The sequence below is a fragment of the Exophiala mesophila genome (genome assembly GCF_000836275.1).
Source record: "Exophiala mesophila strain CBS 40295 unplaced genomic scaffold supercont1.1, whole genome shotgun sequence".
In the NCBI taxonomy this organism is placed as follows: Eukaryota; Fungi; Ascomycota; class Eurotiomycetes; order Chaetothyriales; family Herpotrichiellaceae; genus Exophiala; species Exophiala mesophila.
The window spans coordinates 4,435,721-4,456,370 of record NW_015622504.1 but is presented as its reverse complement, the minus strand read 5'-3'; the positions used below and the strand labels follow the sequence as shown (position 1 = coordinate 4,456,370).

General features: G+C 50.9%; 8 protein-coding genes and 1 non-coding gene across 9 annotated transcripts; 4 read left to right on the top strand and 5 right to left on the bottom strand.

Annotated features, from left to right (window-relative positions):
• Positions 1–1,166: 1,166 nt before the first annotated feature.
• On the bottom strand, positions 1,167–3,107 carry PV10_01421 (uncharacterized protein; the record flags this gene model as incomplete). The annotated part of the gene is made up of 1 exon (XM_016365632.1): positions 1,167–3,107. One exon carries the CDS (start codon positions 3,105–3,107, stop codon positions 1,167–1,169), a length of 1,941 nt encoding a protein of 646 aa, XP_016229281.1.
• A 499-nt stretch (positions 3,108–3,606) lies between these two features.
• On the bottom strand, positions 3,607–5,109 carry PV10_01420 (uncharacterized protein; the record flags this gene model as incomplete). The annotated part of the gene is made up of 1 exon (XM_016365631.1): positions 3,607–5,109. The coding sequence occupies one exon, from the start codon at positions 5,107–5,109 to the stop codon at positions 4,291–4,293; it is 819 nt and encodes a 272-aa protein (XP_016229280.1). The 3' UTR covers positions 3,607–4,290.
• A 175-nt stretch (positions 5,110–5,284) lies between these two features.
• On the bottom strand, positions 5,285–6,665 carry PV10_01419 (uncharacterized protein). The gene is made up of 2 exons (XM_016365630.1): positions 6,472–6,665; positions 5,285–6,423 (listed from the first exon to the last, which is right to left on the bottom strand). Exons 1-2 carry the CDS (start codon positions 6,486–6,488, stop codon positions 5,415–5,417), a joined length of 1,026 nt encoding a protein of 341 aa, XP_016229279.1. The 5' UTR covers positions 6,489–6,665; the 3' UTR covers positions 5,285–5,414.
• Positions 6,666–6,943: 278 nt separating this feature from the next.
• On the top strand, positions 6,944–8,275 carry PV10_01418 (uncharacterized protein). Its single transcript, XM_016365629.1, has one exon. The coding sequence runs from the start codon at positions 7,162–7,164 to the stop codon at positions 8,098–8,100; it is 939 nt and encodes a 312-aa protein (XP_016229278.1). The 5' UTR covers positions 6,944–7,161; the 3' UTR covers positions 8,101–8,275.
• Positions 8,276–8,496: 221 nt separating this feature from the next.
• Positions 8,497–8,570, top strand: PV10_01417. The gene has a single exon. It is a non-coding gene; the product is annotated as a tRNA-Val (tRNA).
• A 709-nt stretch (positions 8,571–9,279) lies between these two features.
• On the top strand, positions 9,280–11,543 carry PV10_01416 (uncharacterized protein). Its single transcript, XM_016365628.1, has one exon. The coding sequence runs from the start codon at positions 10,152–10,154 to the stop codon at positions 11,112–11,114; it is 963 nt and encodes a 320-aa protein (XP_016229277.1). The 5' UTR covers positions 9,280–10,151; the 3' UTR covers positions 11,115–11,543.
• A 2,561-nt stretch (positions 11,544–14,104) lies between these two features.
• Positions 14,105–15,449, bottom strand: PV10_01415 (uncharacterized protein; the record flags this gene model as incomplete). Its single annotated transcript, XM_016365627.1, has 3 exons — positions 14,105–14,593; positions 14,671–14,891; positions 14,990–15,449. The coding sequence occupies 3 exons, from the start codon at positions 15,447–15,449 to the stop codon at positions 14,105–14,107; spliced, it is 1,170 nt and encodes a 389-aa protein (XP_016229276.1).
• An 876-nt stretch (positions 15,450–16,325) lies between these two features.
• Positions 16,326–17,576, bottom strand: PV10_01414 (uncharacterized protein; the record flags this gene model as incomplete). Its single annotated transcript, XM_016365626.1, has 1 exon — positions 16,326–17,576. One exon carries the CDS (start codon positions 17,574–17,576, stop codon positions 16,326–16,328), a length of 1,251 nt encoding a protein of 416 aa, XP_016229275.1.
• Positions 17,577–17,925: 349 nt separating this feature from the next.
• On the top strand, positions 17,926–19,899 carry PV10_01413 (uncharacterized protein). The gene has a single exon (XM_016365625.1). It carries the CDS (start codon positions 18,289–18,291, stop codon positions 19,300–19,302), a length of 1,014 nt encoding a protein of 337 aa, XP_016229274.1. The 5' UTR covers positions 17,926–18,288; the 3' UTR covers positions 19,303–19,899.
• Positions 19,900–20,650: the final 751 nt, after the last annotated feature.

Sequence of the window (20,650 nt, the reverse complement as noted above, 5' to 3'; positions counted from 1 at the left end):
TTTCACATGCTCAGAAGTTTAAGCCCCGTGTGTATCGTCGCGGGACCATTGCTTCTATCTGTTGAGAGCGCTGGGGTATTCAGAGGTTCATGTTTTCATCTTTGGAAAACGCCCCTGGGTAACAAGAGGTTCTTGTTTCCATTAAGGGGGAGCGCCTGGATATGAAGAAGTTGTATTCCATCCGTGGAAAGCGGCCCTGGGTATAGGAAGTTCTTGTTCCTCTCAGCTGAGAGCGCCCGAATATGGAGAGGTTCTTTTTCCCGCCAGTAGAGGGCGGCCTTGGTATGAAGAAGTTCATGTCTCCATCCGTAGAAGTGCCCCGGATACGAAGGGATTGTTATCTCCATCTTTGAAGAGCGCCCAGGGTATTATAAGGTTGCCGTTCCTCTTAGTAGAGAGCGCCTGGGGATGAAGAAGTTCACAGGTCCAGCTATAGACAGCGCCCACTGGTATGGACAGTCTCTTGTTTCTGATACCAGAGAGCGCCCCAGGTAGGAAGAGGTTCTTAATTTCATAGGTAGAGGAGCTCCTCTAGGTATGAACACTCACTTGGTTAGAAGGCACCCCAGATATGACGTTCAGCACCTCATTCTCATCAGTAATAGGATATCATTATCATCGTTAGTCTCAGTTTCACTCACAGAGGGCGCCCCGGATATGACTAGTCTCTTATTCTCGTCAGAGGAAGGCGCCTAGATATCTCCTCCAGCACCTCATGATAGTCAGTAAAAGGACGTCGATTTCCTAGTAAATCTAGGTTGATGTGAGGAGGGCTCCCCGGACACTGACCCCAGTTCCTGGTTCTTGTTAGTAACAGGATCTCGGTATCATGGCGGGTCTTATTGTCGTGCTAGAGAGTGCCTCATATATTATCATTAGCATATCATGATCATCAGGAGGACCACCAAAGTATATCATTTCAGACTTGTGGTGTTTGACAAACTTCCCTCTGCATACTGTATAGTGATTGTCTTGAGCAGGAAGTAACCTCTTCAACGAGGCTGAAGATGGATCAAAAGGCAGAGATAACAAGTCACAAAAAGAGCAAACACATCTATTGGACCCAACCTGGGATATCGTGAGATCATAAACAAAGCCAGTGCACGCGTCTGTCTGATCGCAGCATCAATGGCTAGGCTGGCGGACACATATTGTGAATGTAGTCCTTACATATTCAAGAGACTCATCTGGCGTCTCGTGGGACTGGCGGTTCCGGGATCGCCATCTTCACTGGGCCCGATCCCGCTGTCTGTACCACCGAGGGGACTTGAGTCAATGTCAATGTCCCATTTTCCGTCACTCTGCTCATCCTCTTCCTCGCCTTCGTCCCAACCTTTCTGGACGGCTCCTCGCACATTCCATCTCAGGGCTCTCTGTACACTTTCTACCCACTCATTGGTTCCGGTCATGACGGTGGGAAGCGGGTACTGCGAGGCCTCCAGAGTGACATAATCTCCTTGCTTCAGCTCGATTCGGCCCTTGCCGTCAAAGGAGCAGTAAGCCGAGGAGCGAGACTTGGCTGGAACGGCAATTCGCAACGCTAGGGTGTCAGACAAAACCATGGGTCGGAATGACAACGTATGCGGGCAGATGGGAGTCAAAAGGATGGCAGGAATCGACGGATGGATCAACGAGCCGCCAGCAGAAAGTGAGTAGGCCGTGGAGCCAGTTGGGGTGGAAAAGATGCAGCCATCGGCCTGGACAATGGTGAGAAGCTCGCCATCGCCGTACAGTTCCAAGTTTGAAACGTAGGCGGACGGGCCTCGGTCAATAACCAACTCGTTTAGGACTTCAAACTGCTCGCCTTCTTCCACGGCACCTTTGGATGCGCCGGATGAGGTATCGGCCCTCCAGACAGTACATGTGAATCGCATCCGGAGGTTAACCCGCATTCCCGCATCGCCCATGATGCTGTCCAGATGCTCTTTATACTTGGTGAATTCAAAGTTGGTGAGAAAGCCCAGGCTGCCCAGAGAGAAAGACAGAACCGGTGGCACGACTCGTTGAAACAGCCATGAGGTGAAGAGGACGGTGCCATCACCGCCCAAAGTAAGGACAAGATCAAACTTTTCTGGCGATGACCAACACAGGTCTGGGGTCCAGTACTTGAGCATTGACTGGAACGCAGGCTGCTTCTTCAACAGGCCTGCAGAATCGAACCTCTTAGAATGTCTCAACTTGGCGTCGACATAGACATTGACGCCGAGATCGTTGCCGTAGCGGGGGGTAGATAGTAGCCACTCAGCCAAATCTCGTGTCTTGTGCACTAACCCATTGTCTCGCGCTTTTGTCACAATCATGATGTTGCGCACCGCACGCTTCAGCGGTCGACGCTGTAACTGCTTGGAAACCTCCCGCACCCCAGTTGCAGTCTGCATGAGACGGGAGTGTGAAAAGTCGTCTTCTGAGATCTCATCTAGAACTTTTTGTATGTCTACCAACCCTTCAAACCGTTGATGGAAGAAACAGGGCGATCTCAAAAAACTGGTCGAGGAAGGCGACAGGACTGGGACACCGTTGGAGCGACTGAAGGTGGCCGTCTGGCATAACGATGGAGACGTTCCGTTGGCTGGTTCCAGTCCAGCATCCATCATGAGCCCCTTGAGCGAATTTGGTCCTCCAAGTGGTGCGGTGGTCGCACCATTACTTGGACTCCGGGATGCTAGTGCTTTCATGATGGTCTGTCTAGGAATGTCTATAGATTTTGCGCCTTTGTGATGGCTCGTATATGGTTTGGGCAAGGACAGCGGTTTCGGAACAGGAACAAAAGGGTGGTGGGCAGTGTAGGACTTGAGTTGAATGGTGGGAGACGTGTTCGCAAGATTGGAAGTCGTTTCGGGAGGAGTGATGAGAGTGGTGCCGTTTACATTGGGTGATGTTTGAATGTGTTCTTGTGCCCCGTTCGTGTGGCCATCTTCGTGAGCGTTCTGGTGCAGAATGGTGTCTCCCTCCGCAGGCTTTGGACTCAGAGGTGCCATGCCATGTGGGAGCGGGGACCCGAGATTATCAATAACAGGAGTCGGGGATAAGAATATCATAGAATCCGGAGTCGCCTCGGAGGTTGGAGAGACAGAGGATGCCGCGGAGTGGGTGATGAGGGTGGACATGGCGTCGGAAAAGAGAGCCTACGTTATGCGGTGTGCGTACGCGTGACAGGGTAACTCTGCGGCTGTCAGGGGCGGGTATCGGAGGGCGCTGGCGGCTCTGGTGGATTGGACGATGCCGAGGGAGAATTGCCGTGATGACAAAAGATGCCCGGACAAAGAACGAGAATAGCGCTATCCAAGTGTGCCCAGTCCAATGGTGGCAGCGGCAGCGGATCAAATGCTGGAAGCTCAGTCGCTCAAAAGTGTGCCGAGTTGAGTTGAGTTTCCAGGACCCGTGAGAGCCTGCAGGCTTCCCTGGGAGGCCGAGGGGCTTTGACAGGCGTTGAATGAATTAGCTTTGGCTTTTGATCAAGCCCTGGGTCATCAGACGGTGTGTAAAATCAACAAGTATCGCTGGCAATTGAGAGAAAAGACAAGAGTGATAAAAACAAAATGCAACAGATGCAAGCAAGTACAATAGCAAAAAGACGACGTAGGGAATCCCGTTCAAGAGCAGCCAGCTGCTCCTTGTTTCTTGAAAGACTTATGACTTATCTGAGAATCCTCCGTCCTAGAAGATCTTCCATATTCAACATGTCCACGGCGGCCTAGGGTATTTATTCTGTTGATGCCTTCGCGTACACTTGCAAGATACCTACCATGGGTCCATAGGATCCGTACTCCTTTCTCGAGAGTGGATGAGGACCAAGTCTGGAGTTCAGGAACAGGAGAAGTTCAGACCCAACAACTAAAAGTCCCCCTCGTCCCACTTGACTCGTTGCAACATGCGCTGCCCAGGCTGCCCATGACCGCTCATGTCGCTCGTTCAACATATCCTGTTGTGAGGTTGAGACTGTACACGTGCGTTGGGGACTCGTGGGGGCATTCGGGGGGTCCAATGGGCCGAGGGGGCCAATCTCAGGCTAAAGCTGGCTAAGCTTCCAGCCCTTCGGCCCTTCGCCGGGATCGACCATAGGCACCCGTGACACCCTTAGCACCCTATTATTGTTGATGGTACATGTTCCAGCTCCGTTGGAGCCCTGATAACAACACCGAGTGAACCTCCAATATTCGCCCCTGTGCGAACTCCCGCTGCCCCCGGCACCACCAGGAACCCGCCGTTGTTTGATGCTTATCAGCCGCCCACTTTGGTGATGTGGATGTGTCTCAGCATGTCCCATGGTCATGTGAAACTAGAATGTTTTCAGTCCTGTCGCCATCTTTCATCCTTAATCACTCTCTCTTCTAGAGATTTCCGCATAATCTCTGTCACAGAGATAGCCGAGTCTCCAGGGTTTGTATCACTTCCAAACATGGAAACGTCCCCGTTGGCATTGTTGACATTTGTTGATTTATCCACGCTGGTTTGTCCCAGAACCGCCCTGCTAGCAGCTTCTGATGCACTCGTCCATTCCGACATGTGGAATCGACCTTCGCTTTCCATGAGGATGGTTTTGCCGTCGCTAGTGACGGCAAAAACATGGAGGCTGGTACACATCTTTCTCTGTCCAACGTTTGGATGAGGAAAGAGCTGGCCGTCTGCACCCACGCCAACCAGTGCAGCTCCTGCGATTGATCGTAACTGAACACCAGCATCAATGCAACCCAGAATACTAGCGTTGATAGCAGATGCCAAAATAGCGAGATAAGATTCTCCTTGACCACCTTCCTTGACGCCTCCTGGCAGGCTTTCGTCACTCTCAACACCCACCACTTGCAGGGTGACTTGCAACATAGTCCGTGGAGATTCCTGTCCTAGAACCAAGGACTCGAGTGTACGCTTGACAAGCTCCTCCACATGGCGCTCTTTGACCATGGTCACTCCATTGTGCGGACGGATGTTGATTTCAATCACAGTCGATTCGGGAATTTCGTCGTTTCTGTAAGGCACATCCACTGGATAGTTGACACCAGCGATGATTTTGTGCGCGTTGCCGGGCGCCGTATACGTAGCCGACCCATCCGCAGTTGACAATGTGTGCAGGAAAGCCTGCGGAGGCTCACTAAAGATTTGTCTAGCCATGATCATCCACTGATGGCGAACATTGTTGTCTTGGTCAAGACATGGACTGAGAAGTCTCGAGGCTGAAGATTTATGGTTATGTCTTGGCATCTCTTGGCGTCTATAAGAGCCTTGGAAGAGGTCGTGACACTCTACTAGAGTCGACATTCACATCAACAAACACATACATCGGTACTTTTTCAGGTGACTGTTTTGCCCATTGCTGGAGTTGAGATCTGGTCCCGACTATCTCCCCAAATCGCCTCTTGATTCTATAAAAACTAAAGTAACAAGCCAACCACGCTTGGATGGCCTATATTGGCAAATCACTCAGGAAGAGAGCGCATCACCCCTTCAAAGGCCACCAACGCCATTGCATTAGCAGGAAAAGCCCGGAGAAAGCACGGTAAAAATCCTCTCCAATATCCTCTCCATCCTGCTTCTCTGTACACAGTCACTGCTGCATCTTTCCAATGTCGAAATCGCCGAGTTCCATCGTTGAGACCACCACCAAGAGGATCCGTCATGATTCTCTGCTTGACCACGTCCGAAGGGTATGAGGTGAGCCAGAAGATCTGTGCTGAGAGACCACCGGCCCAAAAGTTGATCGAGGGTGTGGACAGAGAGGTATGGCGCCGGAAGAGTTGGGAAAAAACATCATAACTTCCCCACCAGAAAAAGAAAAAGGAGCGGAAGATCAAGGTAGCGAACAAACCATGGTACAAACCACGAATTCCATGGTGTGTGAGGATTTTTCTGGTGCAGTCGATTGGTCCTCGGTACAGCCGGTCGGCTTTGTTGGCTGCGTATTGAATCTGTAGTCTTGCTTTGACATGTTCCACGGGCGCTGCGATGAAGGAGACTGTCGACCCAGCAAGAATGCCTGCCATGCCATGTCCCACAGAAGGAAGCGGCTCATGCGACAGTTCTGCTGCTGTCTTTCCTGGCCTGAATGTTGGGTTGGAAAAGACATTTTCATGGAGCAAACGTCGGTACAGAGTTAAGCTACCCAGCATGACCGAATCCATTGCCATCCATCCTAAAAGCGGTGGGGTTGCGCCCTTGTAGAGCCCGGCCGGGCCTTCTTTTCTCAGTGTCTGCAATAGACAGTCCCACGGGCCCTTGAACTGTGATATTTCAGATGTCTGTAACCGGACCTTGATAGTGTCGAAAGGATGCCCGACAGATAGTTTGGCAATGCCCGAGAAGACTCCAGCAACGAAGCCTTTATAGTTTTTCACCGCCGACTTTTTCGGTGCATCATCTTCTTTCAGCAGACGTGCGGTTTCAGAAGACGGCGACGAGGCGGCGACAACATTAAGGCTGGTCCCGGGACTATATACAGTTAGAGTGGTGTTCTTCATCAGACTGTCGGAGACTCACAGGTTCGTGGCCGACATGATCTCTGGCCACGCTACCTGACTCTGCCTGTTACCGTCGAGAAAGCGAGCGCCGATGCAGAGTCATCAGGACGACAATTCTATCAGTTGTGACTGAGAGTCTCACCGAATAGCGTGTCCGCGAAATCTATCAGGATCGAATCGCAGTCAAGATTTGGAAAGGCAGTATTATCTAAGATAGATTTCACCTACAGCAAACTTTTGGGGTGGAGGCGAACCTGACAGCCGGGGCGACGCGAGGGGGACATTTCGGGGCCCCTCGGCGCCCCCAACGACGTGTTGGCCGCCCGGATCGGGCTTGATCTGGGCTCCCCACCTATCAGAAAAGCCCAAAATTAATAATGACGCGCATGAGTCGGCGCCGGAGGAGTTACACACGGCGCCCTGAAAGGATGACTGGCTACCAATGAGGGGCATCTTCCTCCAGAGAACTGCAAAAATGCTTTTGGCTCTGACAACACCTCCCCAGTGCTCACGATGACTGTGACATGTCCTTTTATCAAAAACTTGAGCACCTTGCACTTTCTGACCTTACGAATGCTGCTGTTAAAAGACCTTCCTTGATTGGGTTATTCCGACATCCTTGGTTTCAATAAAAATCGACAGGGCGAGAGAGATTGCGACAGGGAAATCGATAGCGAGTGTCCTGATCGCAACCACTGTTGAAACCAAGATGGCAGACGGTAGCCATGAGAATGGAGCGCCTCCGAAGAAGGTGTGGACGACTCTAATCACTAACACCAAATATCTTTCTGGTCTCCTCACCCTCGAGCATTCCCTCCGGAAAGCGAACTCGCAGTACCCTCTGATCGCACTCTACACCGACACTTTTCCTGAGGAGGGCCTACAAGCCCTCAAGAGCCGCGGCATCCTTGCGAAAGAGATCCCATACCTTCTCCCCTCTGTTCCAAAGGAATACGCCAACGATCCTCGCTTCTATGACTGCTGGAGCAAGCTTACTCCGTTCAGTCTCACCGAGTATGACCGCGTGGTGCAGTTGGACAGCGATATGCTGGTGTTGAAGAACATGGACGAACTCATGGAGCTCGAGTTGGATCAACCTAGCTTGAATGGTGAAGGCAACAGAGTTTATGCTGCAAGCCCTGCCTGCGCCTGCAATCCTCTGAAGAAAGCTCATTATCCCAAAGACTGGACACCCGAAAACTGCGCCTTGACCAGTCAACATGCCGATCCAGACAATGCGCAAATATATGGTCCCTCATCAACTACCGGAATCGGGCTCCCCAATGGTGGTCTGGTGGTGTGCAATCCTTCCGACGGGACTTACGACAAGATTTTGAGTACCCTAAAAGACGGAGGATTGACGGCAGGCTATGAGTTTGCAGATCAGAGTTTGTTGGGGGAGCGGTTTCACGGTCGTTGGGTCGGACTGTCATACATTTACAACGGTCTCAAGACCTTGAGGTGGAAAGGTGTACACGACAGCATCTGGCGGGACGATCGTGTCAAGAACGTTCACTACATCTTAAGCCCCAAACCGTGGGACGAGAAATATGAAGACATCCAAGACGAGTCGCATAGATGGTGGCACGATACAAATAACGAGCGTCTAGGTCTGGAGAAAGCTGCCGGAATTGATGATGGCTTTTGAACAGGCCTTTGATCGCGCCTCTTGTCCAGTGCGCCTCTTGATGGGCCTGACAGGCTAGCTTACCAGTGGTTTTGGCTCCTTGTGTTGGGCTCGAGGTACATACTCCGGGAGCGAAGGTAAATATGTAGAGGTTATCATTATACATAGAGTTATTAGATTTTACAATGACCAAGACCAAGACGAATAGATGTAATCTAGCGTACGAGTAGTCAGTGATGATAATAATCTTATCAACGATAAAAAACCGCAAAGAAGTCGTGATGCCTTTGAGATATGATTGGCGGCTCTAATCTCCACTAATATTAGGTCATTGAGTCCCATGTCTACATAGATTAAGCTCTCAGATTTCTCACCAAGAAGCAGCAAGTCCTGACAAGGACAAATCCTGGTTCTCAAGGTCGGATGGTGTAGTTGGTCATCACGTCTGCTTAACACGCAGAAGGTCCTGGGTTCAAACCCCAGTCTGATCACATTTTTGCCCTTTTGCCATTTCTCTCCTTCTTTTTTGCTCATGCTCCTGATCATAAGCACTATGTATGGCGCCCGATTTGGCTTGTATCCAATGCCACATACACTCATTGTTTTTGTCTTCAAAAGCATGTCTGCCAAAATATCCCGCAGACTTCCATAATCTATTCCAATGGGCTGGTGCAACGTGGAAATCCCGCTGAAGACCCAATCAGGCTTCTGGCGTACTCATAATCAGGTGCTACTGGGCTTCTCTGTGTGTGCAGTCTCTCATACGCCGCCCCAAGATCAGCAACAGGATCCAATCGCCGTAACCACCAGTGCTACCTTTGTGGGCCGCAACGTCTCGTCAAGGGCAGAGCAGATGGCTTCAGCAGAAGAGCGCGGCCGCAAACTGGAGCAAGTCTCCAATCCCACCAACGCCCGGCCCATCTTCGCGGCGAGCTAGGCTAAGCACTGGGCGCCGCCTCATGAGTGTGAAACGCCCCAGAAGCAGCTGTGACAGCCCGAATGCTGCAACTTCGGCCACTTAAACCTGGCCCCTAAGCGACCTGCTGTCACAGTGGCTGAAACCCCTGCTTGTCGGGCCTGGAGATCCGCCCTTGCACTGCAGCAGGTGGCTACAGGTGCCTGCATTGGCTCGCTAAACCATGCCTAACCAAGCCAAATGGGCGGATGATGGTTGCTCATCCACGCCGTCAGCTGCATCTGCATCGTTGGTGTCTTTGGTGTCTTTGCCCAGCGCTCAGAGCTTCGACGATGGCATCGAACCACAGCTTCTTACGAATCCAGCACAGCATCGGCCCTGGTCCTCGCATCAATCTGGTTTGCCGAGTCGAATCTGAGGCGACGGCTTTACGGGGCATCCAAACGTGCATGATGCAGCGTTCGCTCTGATCAAGTTGGGAATGTTTCTTCCCACGTATCACCACCACTCACTTCCAGTCTTCCCGCTCACTCACGCCGCTGTCTTTGCCTCATCCTTATCCTATCCCTCGTGAGCACACCTCCAACCGTCCACATATCATAGACACTCACTCGTAACTCAACACCGTCACTCCACAATCACTTGTTACTTAGTTTCCACGCACAACACACAACACACAACGTGCTTCTGCTCAAAATCATCGTCTTAATCCACCGCTCATATGCAAAAGTCCGTCACCATCTTGAGACACCGCCAGTTACTAATGAAATTCTTTCCTGCTCTGTGACGATCCTGACCAGGTCTCTGAATGTACCTCGACGTCACCGACCTTCGACCATTCTGAGACCTGTTCCAGCCTTGCGTGATCCCCATCACTGTATACCGAACAGCACTTTGCAAGTACTGTGTCTGATTGCAAAGTTCACCCCTCTTCAACCATTCTTCACCGCCTGGTTGACGCTGGACCTCGATGTCTGGTACTGCCACTGCCACTGAAGCAGATCTAAACACCACGCCTCGAGACAACCAGCCACAATACCACAGTTGATATACCCTAATCGCCAAGTCACACAGTACACACAAATCCTTCGCTGTCTTGACTGTCGGTCAAGCCCAGCGCTGTACTTGTCGACCAACGTTCTACTGCTCCGGAGCCATGTGCGTACGAACAAAAACCTCATATGGCTGCGGCCACGAGTACAAAACCACCAATGAGTGCGGTGATTCGCGCTGCACCAGCCTTGAGAGATACCACTACCCTAAATCTGGCGATTGTCGTGATTGCAAACGCGGTGGCGAAGTCGTCACTCGTGGGAGAGAAGGTCGAGGCAGATATGCAAAGGAGCTTGGTCGCAGACCAGACCGATCGGAGCAGCGAGAGCCTCTGGTAGAAATTGCAGGCAATAGTGAGCATCGTTCTTTGGATGTCGGAGCCGGCATCAGTCCGTGGGCGGCACCTCAAGGTAATAAAGAGAAGGACTGGGGTAGCCCAACACGATTGAAGGCCGATCGAGCATGGCTGCAAGAGCATGCGGAGAGAAACACAGATCTACAAAGCATACGAGAAACATTGTCCTCATCTTCGTCATGCTCTGGCGCCAGTTCTACGGTTGTTGATTCACCTTCGCCAAGGGATCGACCGGTTTTCGAACACCAAGAGGATCTGCATTACCATGATTACGAAAGTGATCATGCTCGAAGACGACAGATGGATACTACGGAGAGGAACCTACAGATCGAAATTCGTCACTTGAACGATGAACACGACCGTAGGAGTCGCCGTCACCCACGAGAGCACGCCAGACACGATAGTCAGGAGAGCTTCGAGTCAGCCCACAGCACCAGGTCATCATCTCGAAGACACATCAAGCCTCCCACCAATCCCTATGCAGCCTACGAGTATCGTGATTCGGGCTATGGATCCTACGGCTCTCGCGCCTCTAATGGATACGAAAGTACCTCAACAGAACCATACATGTACTCACCACAGCAGAGGACTCTCAAGTTGAAAACCCCTTCGGCCGCTTCTTATGGAGTCTATCACAGTGGCTTCGGCGTTGGAGGAGTCGACATTGTTACTCGTACCCCTTCATACTCTTACGTGCAGAGAAGGTATTGATTTTTGAATGCGAGCGAACCCGTTATCCATCCAAATCAAGCACGACATGGAAGGAGAAATCTAGAGGCAACACGAGGATGAAGGACAATGGAAGCCATCTCCATGCTTGTTCCAGTCAAGACCACATGGATGGTTCAGGGAAGGGATGTGGAAGGGAGGCCCTGACGGATGGGGTGCAGGGGAACCCGAAGGTTTCAGGTGGATGGGCATGTGGATTGATGAGAGGACAAGGCTACGGGAGGAGGTCATTGTGATTGAAAGGGATGTTTTGATCAAGGTTGTCTGGAATAGCTCCTACTTGGACAATTGTCACTTAGGGCGAAGTGGTGTTATGGGAAGGCTATGATCGATCTCTTAGCTGTATTGTAACACTTGATGATGGACATGTAGTGGTACCCAGCACCGCCAATTTCATCTATTTTTATTCAGTTGATTTTCCTCGACCGCGACAACGGTCTGATATACAAATCTAGACATCGTGGGAGGCAGGATGCTACCGACAGTGAGATCAATCCAAGACACGATTGATACCCGGCGTACAACCAGTTCTGAGCCCAGAATATCCATTGTACATTCATAGGTCCTCCAACGGTCGGGTACCTATCACCCAAAATCCCCACCCAATGTATCTAGAGACAGACAGCCAGCGGGCACAGCCAGCGGGCACCTCATCACAGGACTTGTGATTCCACACGACACCTACCCGACCAGAGCGACCAAAAATGGCTCAGGGTCTGTCGATCAATCCATCCTACGTGCCGAGACCAAAGATCTAGGCCAGCATTCATCAGACATGAAAACAAAGCTTAAGGCTGAAGCCCGCATCTCAAAAGCCTGTTGCAAACATAGGAACAAACTAAAACAGAACCGTGCCACGAAAACCAAACCTACAACTGTGACAGCAAGCGGACCAAAATACCCATAAGCGCCCTTGTGACAGCGTATAGGTAGGTATGTAGGTATGTACACAGATATCACCGGCAAGTGTGCATCCATACAGAATCCAGCATTTCTCACACATGCCGGGCACCTTTTCTTGTCTTTCCCATCCACAACCTTACTGGCTGTTCTCCCATCCCCTCTCTCCCAAACACCATGCAAGGTCTTTCGCGAAGGATACGAACGAAGAATGGACATGAATTCCCAAGGTTGTTTTCAGCCTCGGCAGAAGAGACGCCCGAAGTTGGTCCAGAAAGTGATGCTCTTTTGCGCTTCGTTGTTTCTAGGCGTCCGTGGCGTGGCGTGGGATGATGGGTCGTGGCGCTTTGCTGGCGGCATCGGTCCCTCTCCCCTCCTCCCCTTCGCGGCCCGAGAGGGGCCTCGAGATGATGTGGCGATTCAGGAATGAGCAAACGGGGCGAATGAATCCATTGGACTGCTCAATAATCAGGCTATGATTGTGGAACCGAACTGTACTTTCACTGTAGAACGCCGAGGTTGGGTACAACAACAGGATGGAGAAGGTGACTTTTGAGAGGGTTTGGAGTGAGGACGACGAGCCGTGGAGTGCCGACAGCTGAGTGACTACCAAGAAGGTCTCGTGTACTCATGTACTACTGTAGTCCTGTACTACTTCTACCTGATTATTGCTGTGTAAGCGTATAGTGTCATTGAGATACACTTCAGACTCCTACAGGTTGTACTACCACTTTCACTGCACTGCATTGGCCCGTAGTCTGGACCGAAATCGATTGGTGTTGAACTTCTGGGCACTGGACGACGTTGGACAGTGGGAAACAGGAACTGGTCACAGATCGACACCTGGACCTCGGACAGGAGTGTGGTCTTTGTTACTACCGTAGATTCATACAGTACTCCCTAAGGATGTAGGTCGTCTTGTCTCACTGCTGCTTTGGAGAGATTACGAGGGTCATGAGGCTCTATGTCCAAGTTGTGTTGTACACCGAGAGAATATAATTCCCCCTCTCTGCCTTCTGTCCTCCATATCTCCGGCGCACCATCTTCCAGGTACGCATTCCAACCCATGTGTAGAGCCTCCCGACGAGATGCACAGTATGCAAGGCATCTTCAAGATGAGGTACTGATTGGAGGAAGTCCCGTCGTCGGGCGCAGTGTTTGTCTATTTACGTACTGCATACACATACCTCGTATATATGTAAGGTATGTTTGTATGTACGTACGCATAGCCGCCTTGGTGGAGCACCCAACCCTGGGCTTTGGGGAAAGGGAAAGACAAAGCCAGATAGATTTGTGGGGTTCACGGTCCTCCACGCCCTGCTGTGGCCGTACTCTTGCTTCCTTTCAAGGGCCACGAGGGAATAGGATCGAGACAATGCTGACTAGAGGTGACCAGGTCTGCTTGGGTGAGATGTAAGATGCCAACATACCTCCTGATACGAGTTGGATAGAGTTGGTCAGGTTGACTCACGTGGTCTCCTTCCATCGAAGGATCGGCAAATATAGTGAGTTTGTATGTGGAGTAAATCCTCGCAATATGGGGGCCGTCATGTGCCTCATGGACGTGGCCGAGGGCCGCCTAGTTGTGGTTCGCATGAGGGAGTGGTGGCACGAGAGTACAACTATTGAGATTGGCATGAGGTTGCCCCACCTGATGTTTGAGTCTGTGATATCTTCTCTCTGTGATCAAGGCCAGGTGAACCAGTCCGACTACTGGGTGCGTTCCATTCACTGCATCACAACAGTGCTATGATACTGGGCAAATTCAATATAGTCACCATGTTCTTGCATGTCACTCGTTGCAATGATACAAGCACAGACTTTAGAGATTAGGTAGTATATGCGTCAAGGACTAACGGCAAATAATCATTCTTGAACTAATGGGAAAAAGTCATCATTAATCTCGTCGTCGTTGCCATCCTCTGTGATTCCCATAATAGCCGACTGGCTCGCAGCTCGTGGTACATGTGACTGTCTTGACCAGATGTATATAGAAACGCCAAGTGTACCAAGATCCAGTGCGAGAACGGAGCCAGCCAAAGTCTTCAACATGTCATGCCACCCAAGCTCGTTCAGCAAAACTCCTTCTCCCACTTGACGCTGGCACTATCAGCTTGTGTGCTGGCAGTCTCGTCCTCTTCCACCCAGGTCTTGCGTCCTTTCTCGTCGAAGACTTTGATGGGACGATAACTAGTGTTGGGCTTGACCCGAGTAACGGAGTTTTTCAGGCGAGCCTCCTCTTCTGCAAAGACTTGTTTCCAGTTGACCTCCTTGCCATCGACCAAGTCTCCTTCGGAGACCCACTTGCGGGAATGGCCCATTCTGAATGCGTGGCCGACTTTCCCAAGTCCATGGCCAATGGCTTGTACAGTGAGGCCTACTCCTGTAAAGGCAAGCCCAATCCCACGGAAAGGGGCTTTGACGACCTGCACGCCCTTGGCTTCTTTCACTTCAACCGATTTCGCCCGGGGGAGAATTGTGCGTTCGCCAGGTTTGAGTGATTGAACCCAGTCCCATGTGTATTTACTGTGCTCTCCTCGATATTGGAAGTAGAAATTCGCCTGGAGAGCGCGGCTGGTTAGCATCACGGACGGACAAAGAAAAAGTGCGGTGAAAACCGCCGTCAAGGTCCACTCACCACACCAGACTTATCTGCGACCGTCCAGGTCAGCCTCTGATCTGCACCTAGAACAGGCCGTGAGAGGATAATGGCCACAAAATGGACCTTTGCGTCTCGCGGTCGAAGTTTGTGCTCGGCAACTGGGCAGTACTCGGAGCCAGGAAAGCTTCGGGGATCGGTGACCTTGAGCTCTTCAGGATCGATCAAGTGGATCGTTTCGTGCACAGTGAAGGCAGTGACTATGGATCAGCTGACGTTAGTTTCGCACACTTTGATGGGGGTTGGTGAAAGGAAGGACAGGAATGGTTCGGCGACTATCAGAGCCAGGACAACATACATAGCCATTTGAAGATCTTCTCGGTTGTAGCTTCGACATCTTCAGCCCTGACTTCAAGATGATTCGTACCCCACTGCACCTGACTGCCCTGCTTGGTGGTCTCGTCGTCCACAGCCGAAATGTTCACGCTGGCAAAGTTACAGTCGTGTTTGATAGCAGCTGTATGGAGGGCATTGGCTGTGCGGGCCCGTTCTTTCAATGTTCCCTCACTCCCACGAACGAGAACAATCTGCTCATCATGCTTCCCAAGAAGAATTTGAGCGACCACTCTCGCGGTAGGGACCAAGGATGAATCCCCAGGAGAATGACCTCCCAGATCGAAACAAACGACCGAGGGGAGTCTAGCCTGCAGTGTATGCAGGTAGGGAGCACCAGGTGTAGCGTCAAAGACATAGATCCATGGCGCGATGGGCGTTTTGAGAGGTTTTGAGGGATCGGCCTTCTTCGATCGTTTGCCCATCTTGTAGTTGGTCTGACTCGAAGAGCTGGATATCAGATTGCTATAGAGGTTAGGGAGGGAAATGAAATAAAGATTCTTTGAGTAGTGTCTTCAGTAGAGGTAGCCTAAGATGTGTGAGCCGTCTAGGGAGAGTCTTGACTGTCGCGAGACAAGAGAAGTAAAGAGGAAAATGTAACAGAAGAAATCGAAGCAAGAGATTGAATGGTTGAGTGTGACAGGTCTGAACTGAAGACTGTGGTGACTGGTAACATATCCCACCATGCGAGTCAACCCCAGTCACGAGGAGGGGTAAAGGGATGGACAATAGGCAAACACTCGTCTCACCACTGACGTCTTCCAACTACTACTAAGGCTAGTCAGCCGAGCGGCATATGGGACTCACCGGTAGCCCATACACCGGTAGCCCATAGTACATAGATACAAGGCTGAACGACGGTCCAAGTCAAAGTGAATGAATCCTGGCTAGGAGTCATGATCGTGAGGCTGACTGTCACTCGGTAGAGGTGGGGAAAAGCGACCCATGCACGCCATGTTGATCTCTGTGGGTGTCTGCCTGGTGGCTTCAGGCTCCCGCCTACTTTGGCCTTAGCTCATTCGCCATCATGCTTAGCTCGTCCCTAGCGATAGGCTGATTGATCACCAGACTTCGGTTTCATTTGTCCACCTTGACATGGATCACGACCTGCCCACAGAAAACTTGGGCATTGTATGAGCATTCCCAGCATTCTTGAAGATGACAAGGCAACAGTGCTTCATCAATGCCACCGGAACTCGGATGGTAGATCTTGTGTGATCAAGAACTCCGTCTCCAATTGGATCCTACACAACCTCACGTATCCACGTCCTATCAATGCCCCCAGGCCGCATGAGATACGATCAATCAAAAGGAATAGGACGCAGAGCACCCGAGGTTCCCATTCGTTTCCGCATCTCTTCTCCTGCTGCGACTGTACTCGGCACCTTGATGCCACAGCAGTCTCCCCAGTAATCAGGTTCATGACCTTGTTCTTGCACGTGTTTCATCCTCTCGAACTGGATGCGGACGGCTTCCGCATCCAGCTGACCCATCTCTTTGGTCCCAGGAATCAGGCTGCCAAAAAGAAAGTGTTGCATGATGGGTAATTTGCCCAGGACTTCTTTGACGAACATTTTCCGCATGCCATCCTCAACTTTCTGCCAACTCTTTGCGCCAGAAATATCGTCTAGCATAGGACTATGCCATCGCAGCCCTTTGACGGTCTTGACACTGTCCACCCATCGAACTTGGTTCAGGTATAGGTATTTTCCGCCCTCTTCGTCCAAGATGACGTTGTTGTGAATCGATTTCGGGGTGATGTAGGGATGGCGGACCAGTTGGCTGGCACCGAATAGAAATGGCAGGAATTGGTAGTCATCTAGTCCCCAGACACCGTGACTTCCGGCCGGCTCAAGATAATAGGTACTCTGGATCTTGCGCATGAGATCAAGGTAATGGACAAAGGTATGTAAAACGAGGACGCTGAAGTCGCTTCGGTGAATCTCACCCAGTTGGAAGAGACATAATAACCACATCAAGAAATTGAGCTCGTGACCGGAGCCATAGTCCAGGCGCTCCTCGGACCCGAAAGAGTTGATCAGGTATATCGAAACTTCTTGGATGGCAAGGTCATTGTTCAACCCCAGCGTCTCTTTGTGTAGTGTCGGAGCATCATGCACAATTGCTCGGTGTAGAGAGCGGAACACCGGATTTCCAAATCGAGAACCAGTATCGAGAGGAGGATTTTTGGCAACCAGTGCCTCTATTTGGTCAAGAACTGCATCAAGTTTCTTTACAATTTCCGAAACTGGGTTTGTCTCAACAGAGGGAATTGTCTGGCCCTGAACTGAATCCGCAAGAGTGAATATCCATGCCTGCAAAAGTATATAGGTTGGCGAAGAGAGGAACTTTTGGTGATCGGCGGGAGACAGGATACGTTTGATCGGAGGAGAGAACTGGGATGGATCGAGTGAGGGAGGTTCTGGGAGGACGGGAGTTTCTGGAGCGGGTTCGTTGATGGTGGGAGGATTCAACGGCCTTCGTCGTGAACCTGGGATCAATTTTGGGATGCTGTTCTGAGCCGATGCTTTCGCGGTTGTATCGGCCGTCATGGCTATAGCAGGTAGATATTGAAAGGCAAGATGATGGAATCTCTGGAAACAAATGATCCCATATTGTACAGTTTGACAAGGCAAGGTTTCATGACGCCACAAGTCATCCTTTCAGGGACCCTTCGACCGTGATGATGACCAACGCACACGCCACGTCTACGGAGTAAAGCCCCTCGGCCCTAGAAAGTGGATGACTCTGGGCCCCCGATTGACCACTTAGGCGCCAGGGTCAAGCCCTGTACCCCGCGGTTCTTAAGCCCATGGCGCCTATTGATTTTGACACTCAACATGATTCACAGGTTCATATCTACCTAGGTACCTTAAGTACCTACGCATACTCCGTACATCCGTTGTCTAGCTCGCTATCACGCAATTCCTTGGATTAATTCACAATTACGCCACTGGAGCCCTCTTTACATTCTCAACCAGTTTTATCGACGCTCACCTACCAGCTAGTCCAAACGCCGAAGTCTGTTGCGTTCCTATACCACATTTCAACTTGCCAAACCCATATTTTGGACGACCTCTCGCCAATCACGCTTGACCATCAGTCGCCTAACCTCGACCCCAGCCCAACATGCATGCCAGCCCGGAGTGATTTGACGCTTTCTGAAGTCGAGAGATGCCATGCGCGCCTCATACGTGCTAATCGAGCTTTCGACATACTAGCTGCGGGTCTAGGTTGCTTCTTGTACCGAGCCCTTATAAGGATATGGCTGCGTCGTTGGCGAAGGGCCACGTGCCCGCATCTTCCTCTACACATCCTCACCTTGTCTCCGAGAGCTCGAGACCATCTCCCAGTCCCTCGAATCCGGAGAATTCACGACGGTCGCCTAGTGTCCGGTTTTCTGAAGACACCAGACCGACTTCTCGTTCAGAAAGAGGTTCCTCCATGTCTCCCTCTCGCCGGGACGCTCTCGACACAGATGAGATTACGCCCATACGACAAGCGAGCGAGCATGAGAACAGGCAGTATAATACAGAGCGCAGCCAGGCTGCCTCTTCCACCGAACAAAATCGTCCCGAAGCAGATCAAGCAAAGGATGAACCCAAAACCTCTTGGTGGAGACGATTGGTCGAAAAGTATGGTGCAATATCATTAGAGAACAAAGGGTCAGTCGCAAGAGATCATTTGGCTCTGGAAAGAACCTTTCTAGCATGGCTAAGGACCAGTCTCGCTTTTGCGAGCATTGGCATTGCCATCACCCAGTTGTTTCGACTGAATATCGTCGGACAAAACCGATCACAGAGATTCTCCATGGCGGAGACACTCCCTTTCTCGCCTCTTGTTGGATCATCTCTTCCCCCAGAGCTATTACCATACATCCAGGAGCTACTAGCCTCCGCAACGGTATCTGCGGCCACATCAATGCCCACCCTTGGTCCAACACTTCTCGATCAATTGCTGCTCCTTGGTCCGCGCGACGAGCATGGAGTTCAGATCAGCTATGCAGAAGAGTTCGGAGCATTGCAGCAGGTGGAAGACAAGTCGACAAACCTTCGGTCCATCGGCAAGCCATTGGGGGCAACATTCATTGGCATCTCAATCATCATTCTCTTTATTGGATTTCATCGTTACTTTGAATCCCAACATTGGATCATCAAGGGGAAATTCCCGGCAAGTCGGGGTAGCATATTTGCCGTTGCTTTTATCACAGGCTCATTGATGATCGCGAGCTTGGCCGTCGTCCTTGCGATCCAGCCGAACCATTATGAAAGAAATTGACACTAGACACTTGACCATCGCGGGGGAGATATTGTGGCATATGAGTCCAATATGTAGTCGAGAGGGAATCAGTACTGAGGTCGAACAAAATTAGCTTCATCAAAGTATTTGGGGCTTTTGCAGAGAGGTGAAACCTACCTCATGGACAACGACCAGGTCGACCGCCTACGACATTTGACATAGGGAATTTGACATTTGTGAGCACATGACTGGAGGGCTATCGAACATAGCTAAGAGAATCAAGGAGCCAGGCAGGTCGAGTTTTTGAAATTGACTTGGACATCATGGAACTATGGCCATCTCAAGACTCTACCGATTTGTCGACATGGTCGGCTTTACAGAAGCCTGGCTGTCCATCCTTCTTTTCCGGTCACCTCGACACTAATTGGAAGCCATTGAAGTGCTTCTGGAATTGGTAAATATGCTGACATGGCCCATATTGGAATCGAGCAGGCCGTGCTACGGGTTATCTCGGCAGTGTTTACTGCCTATTGATGAGGCGATATGTTGACAATCTTGCGATATCCTGCCAAGTAGGATTTTCACAGTATAGCAATGTGTGGACTAGATCCACGTACCCAGTGTGTACACAATTACTTCACTCTTATTACGTAGGGATCGAGATGCAGTGTACTCGTGCAAATTGACACGTTGGGTTTTTCTTGGGGCTGCCGATCTGTTTATAACAAAGAACGAGTTTACCTGCCCAACAAACAGGGATGTGCATGTTCAACTCCAGCACGATTATCAGACACGCACCGTGACAATCGGATCAACGTTGAGCGTGCAGTATGTACATCCTCTGGACCACTTAAGGGCGTCGTATTCTGGCTGGAGAAATTGGGACCTAGGAAAAGTCTGATGGCAACATTCGATGGTGCTCAAATTGCAGGAGTTCTGTCTTTGCCCACGATGAAACACGCAGCATGCATCGATCGGTGATGGGATGTCAATACTATGGGAATATGGAGATATGTAAATGATCAGTGGACTTTGACTTCTAGAAGTTTTTCCACCAAGTCGCCATGGTTGGTGACTGTGTCAAGGAGTGGAGGCTTTGACGCGTATGTTTTAGGTACGAGGCAAGCCCTCGGGCCCCAAAACCCAACGGTGGTGGATCGCCGGGGCGTGGCACACGCGATAAAGTGCACATCATTCATGTCCCTCGAGGGCTCTTGGGCTAAAGCCACAGGGGTGATGCTGGGGTACAAGGGGACCACGGAGGACTTCGCGGTATTAGTAGGGGGAAAAATCAATCCACGTGATCAGACACGCTCCAGTTGACGCGAATTTGACCAACCACCCCTGCTTTGTTTGGGTCAATTCTAGAAGTCCAATACAACAATCA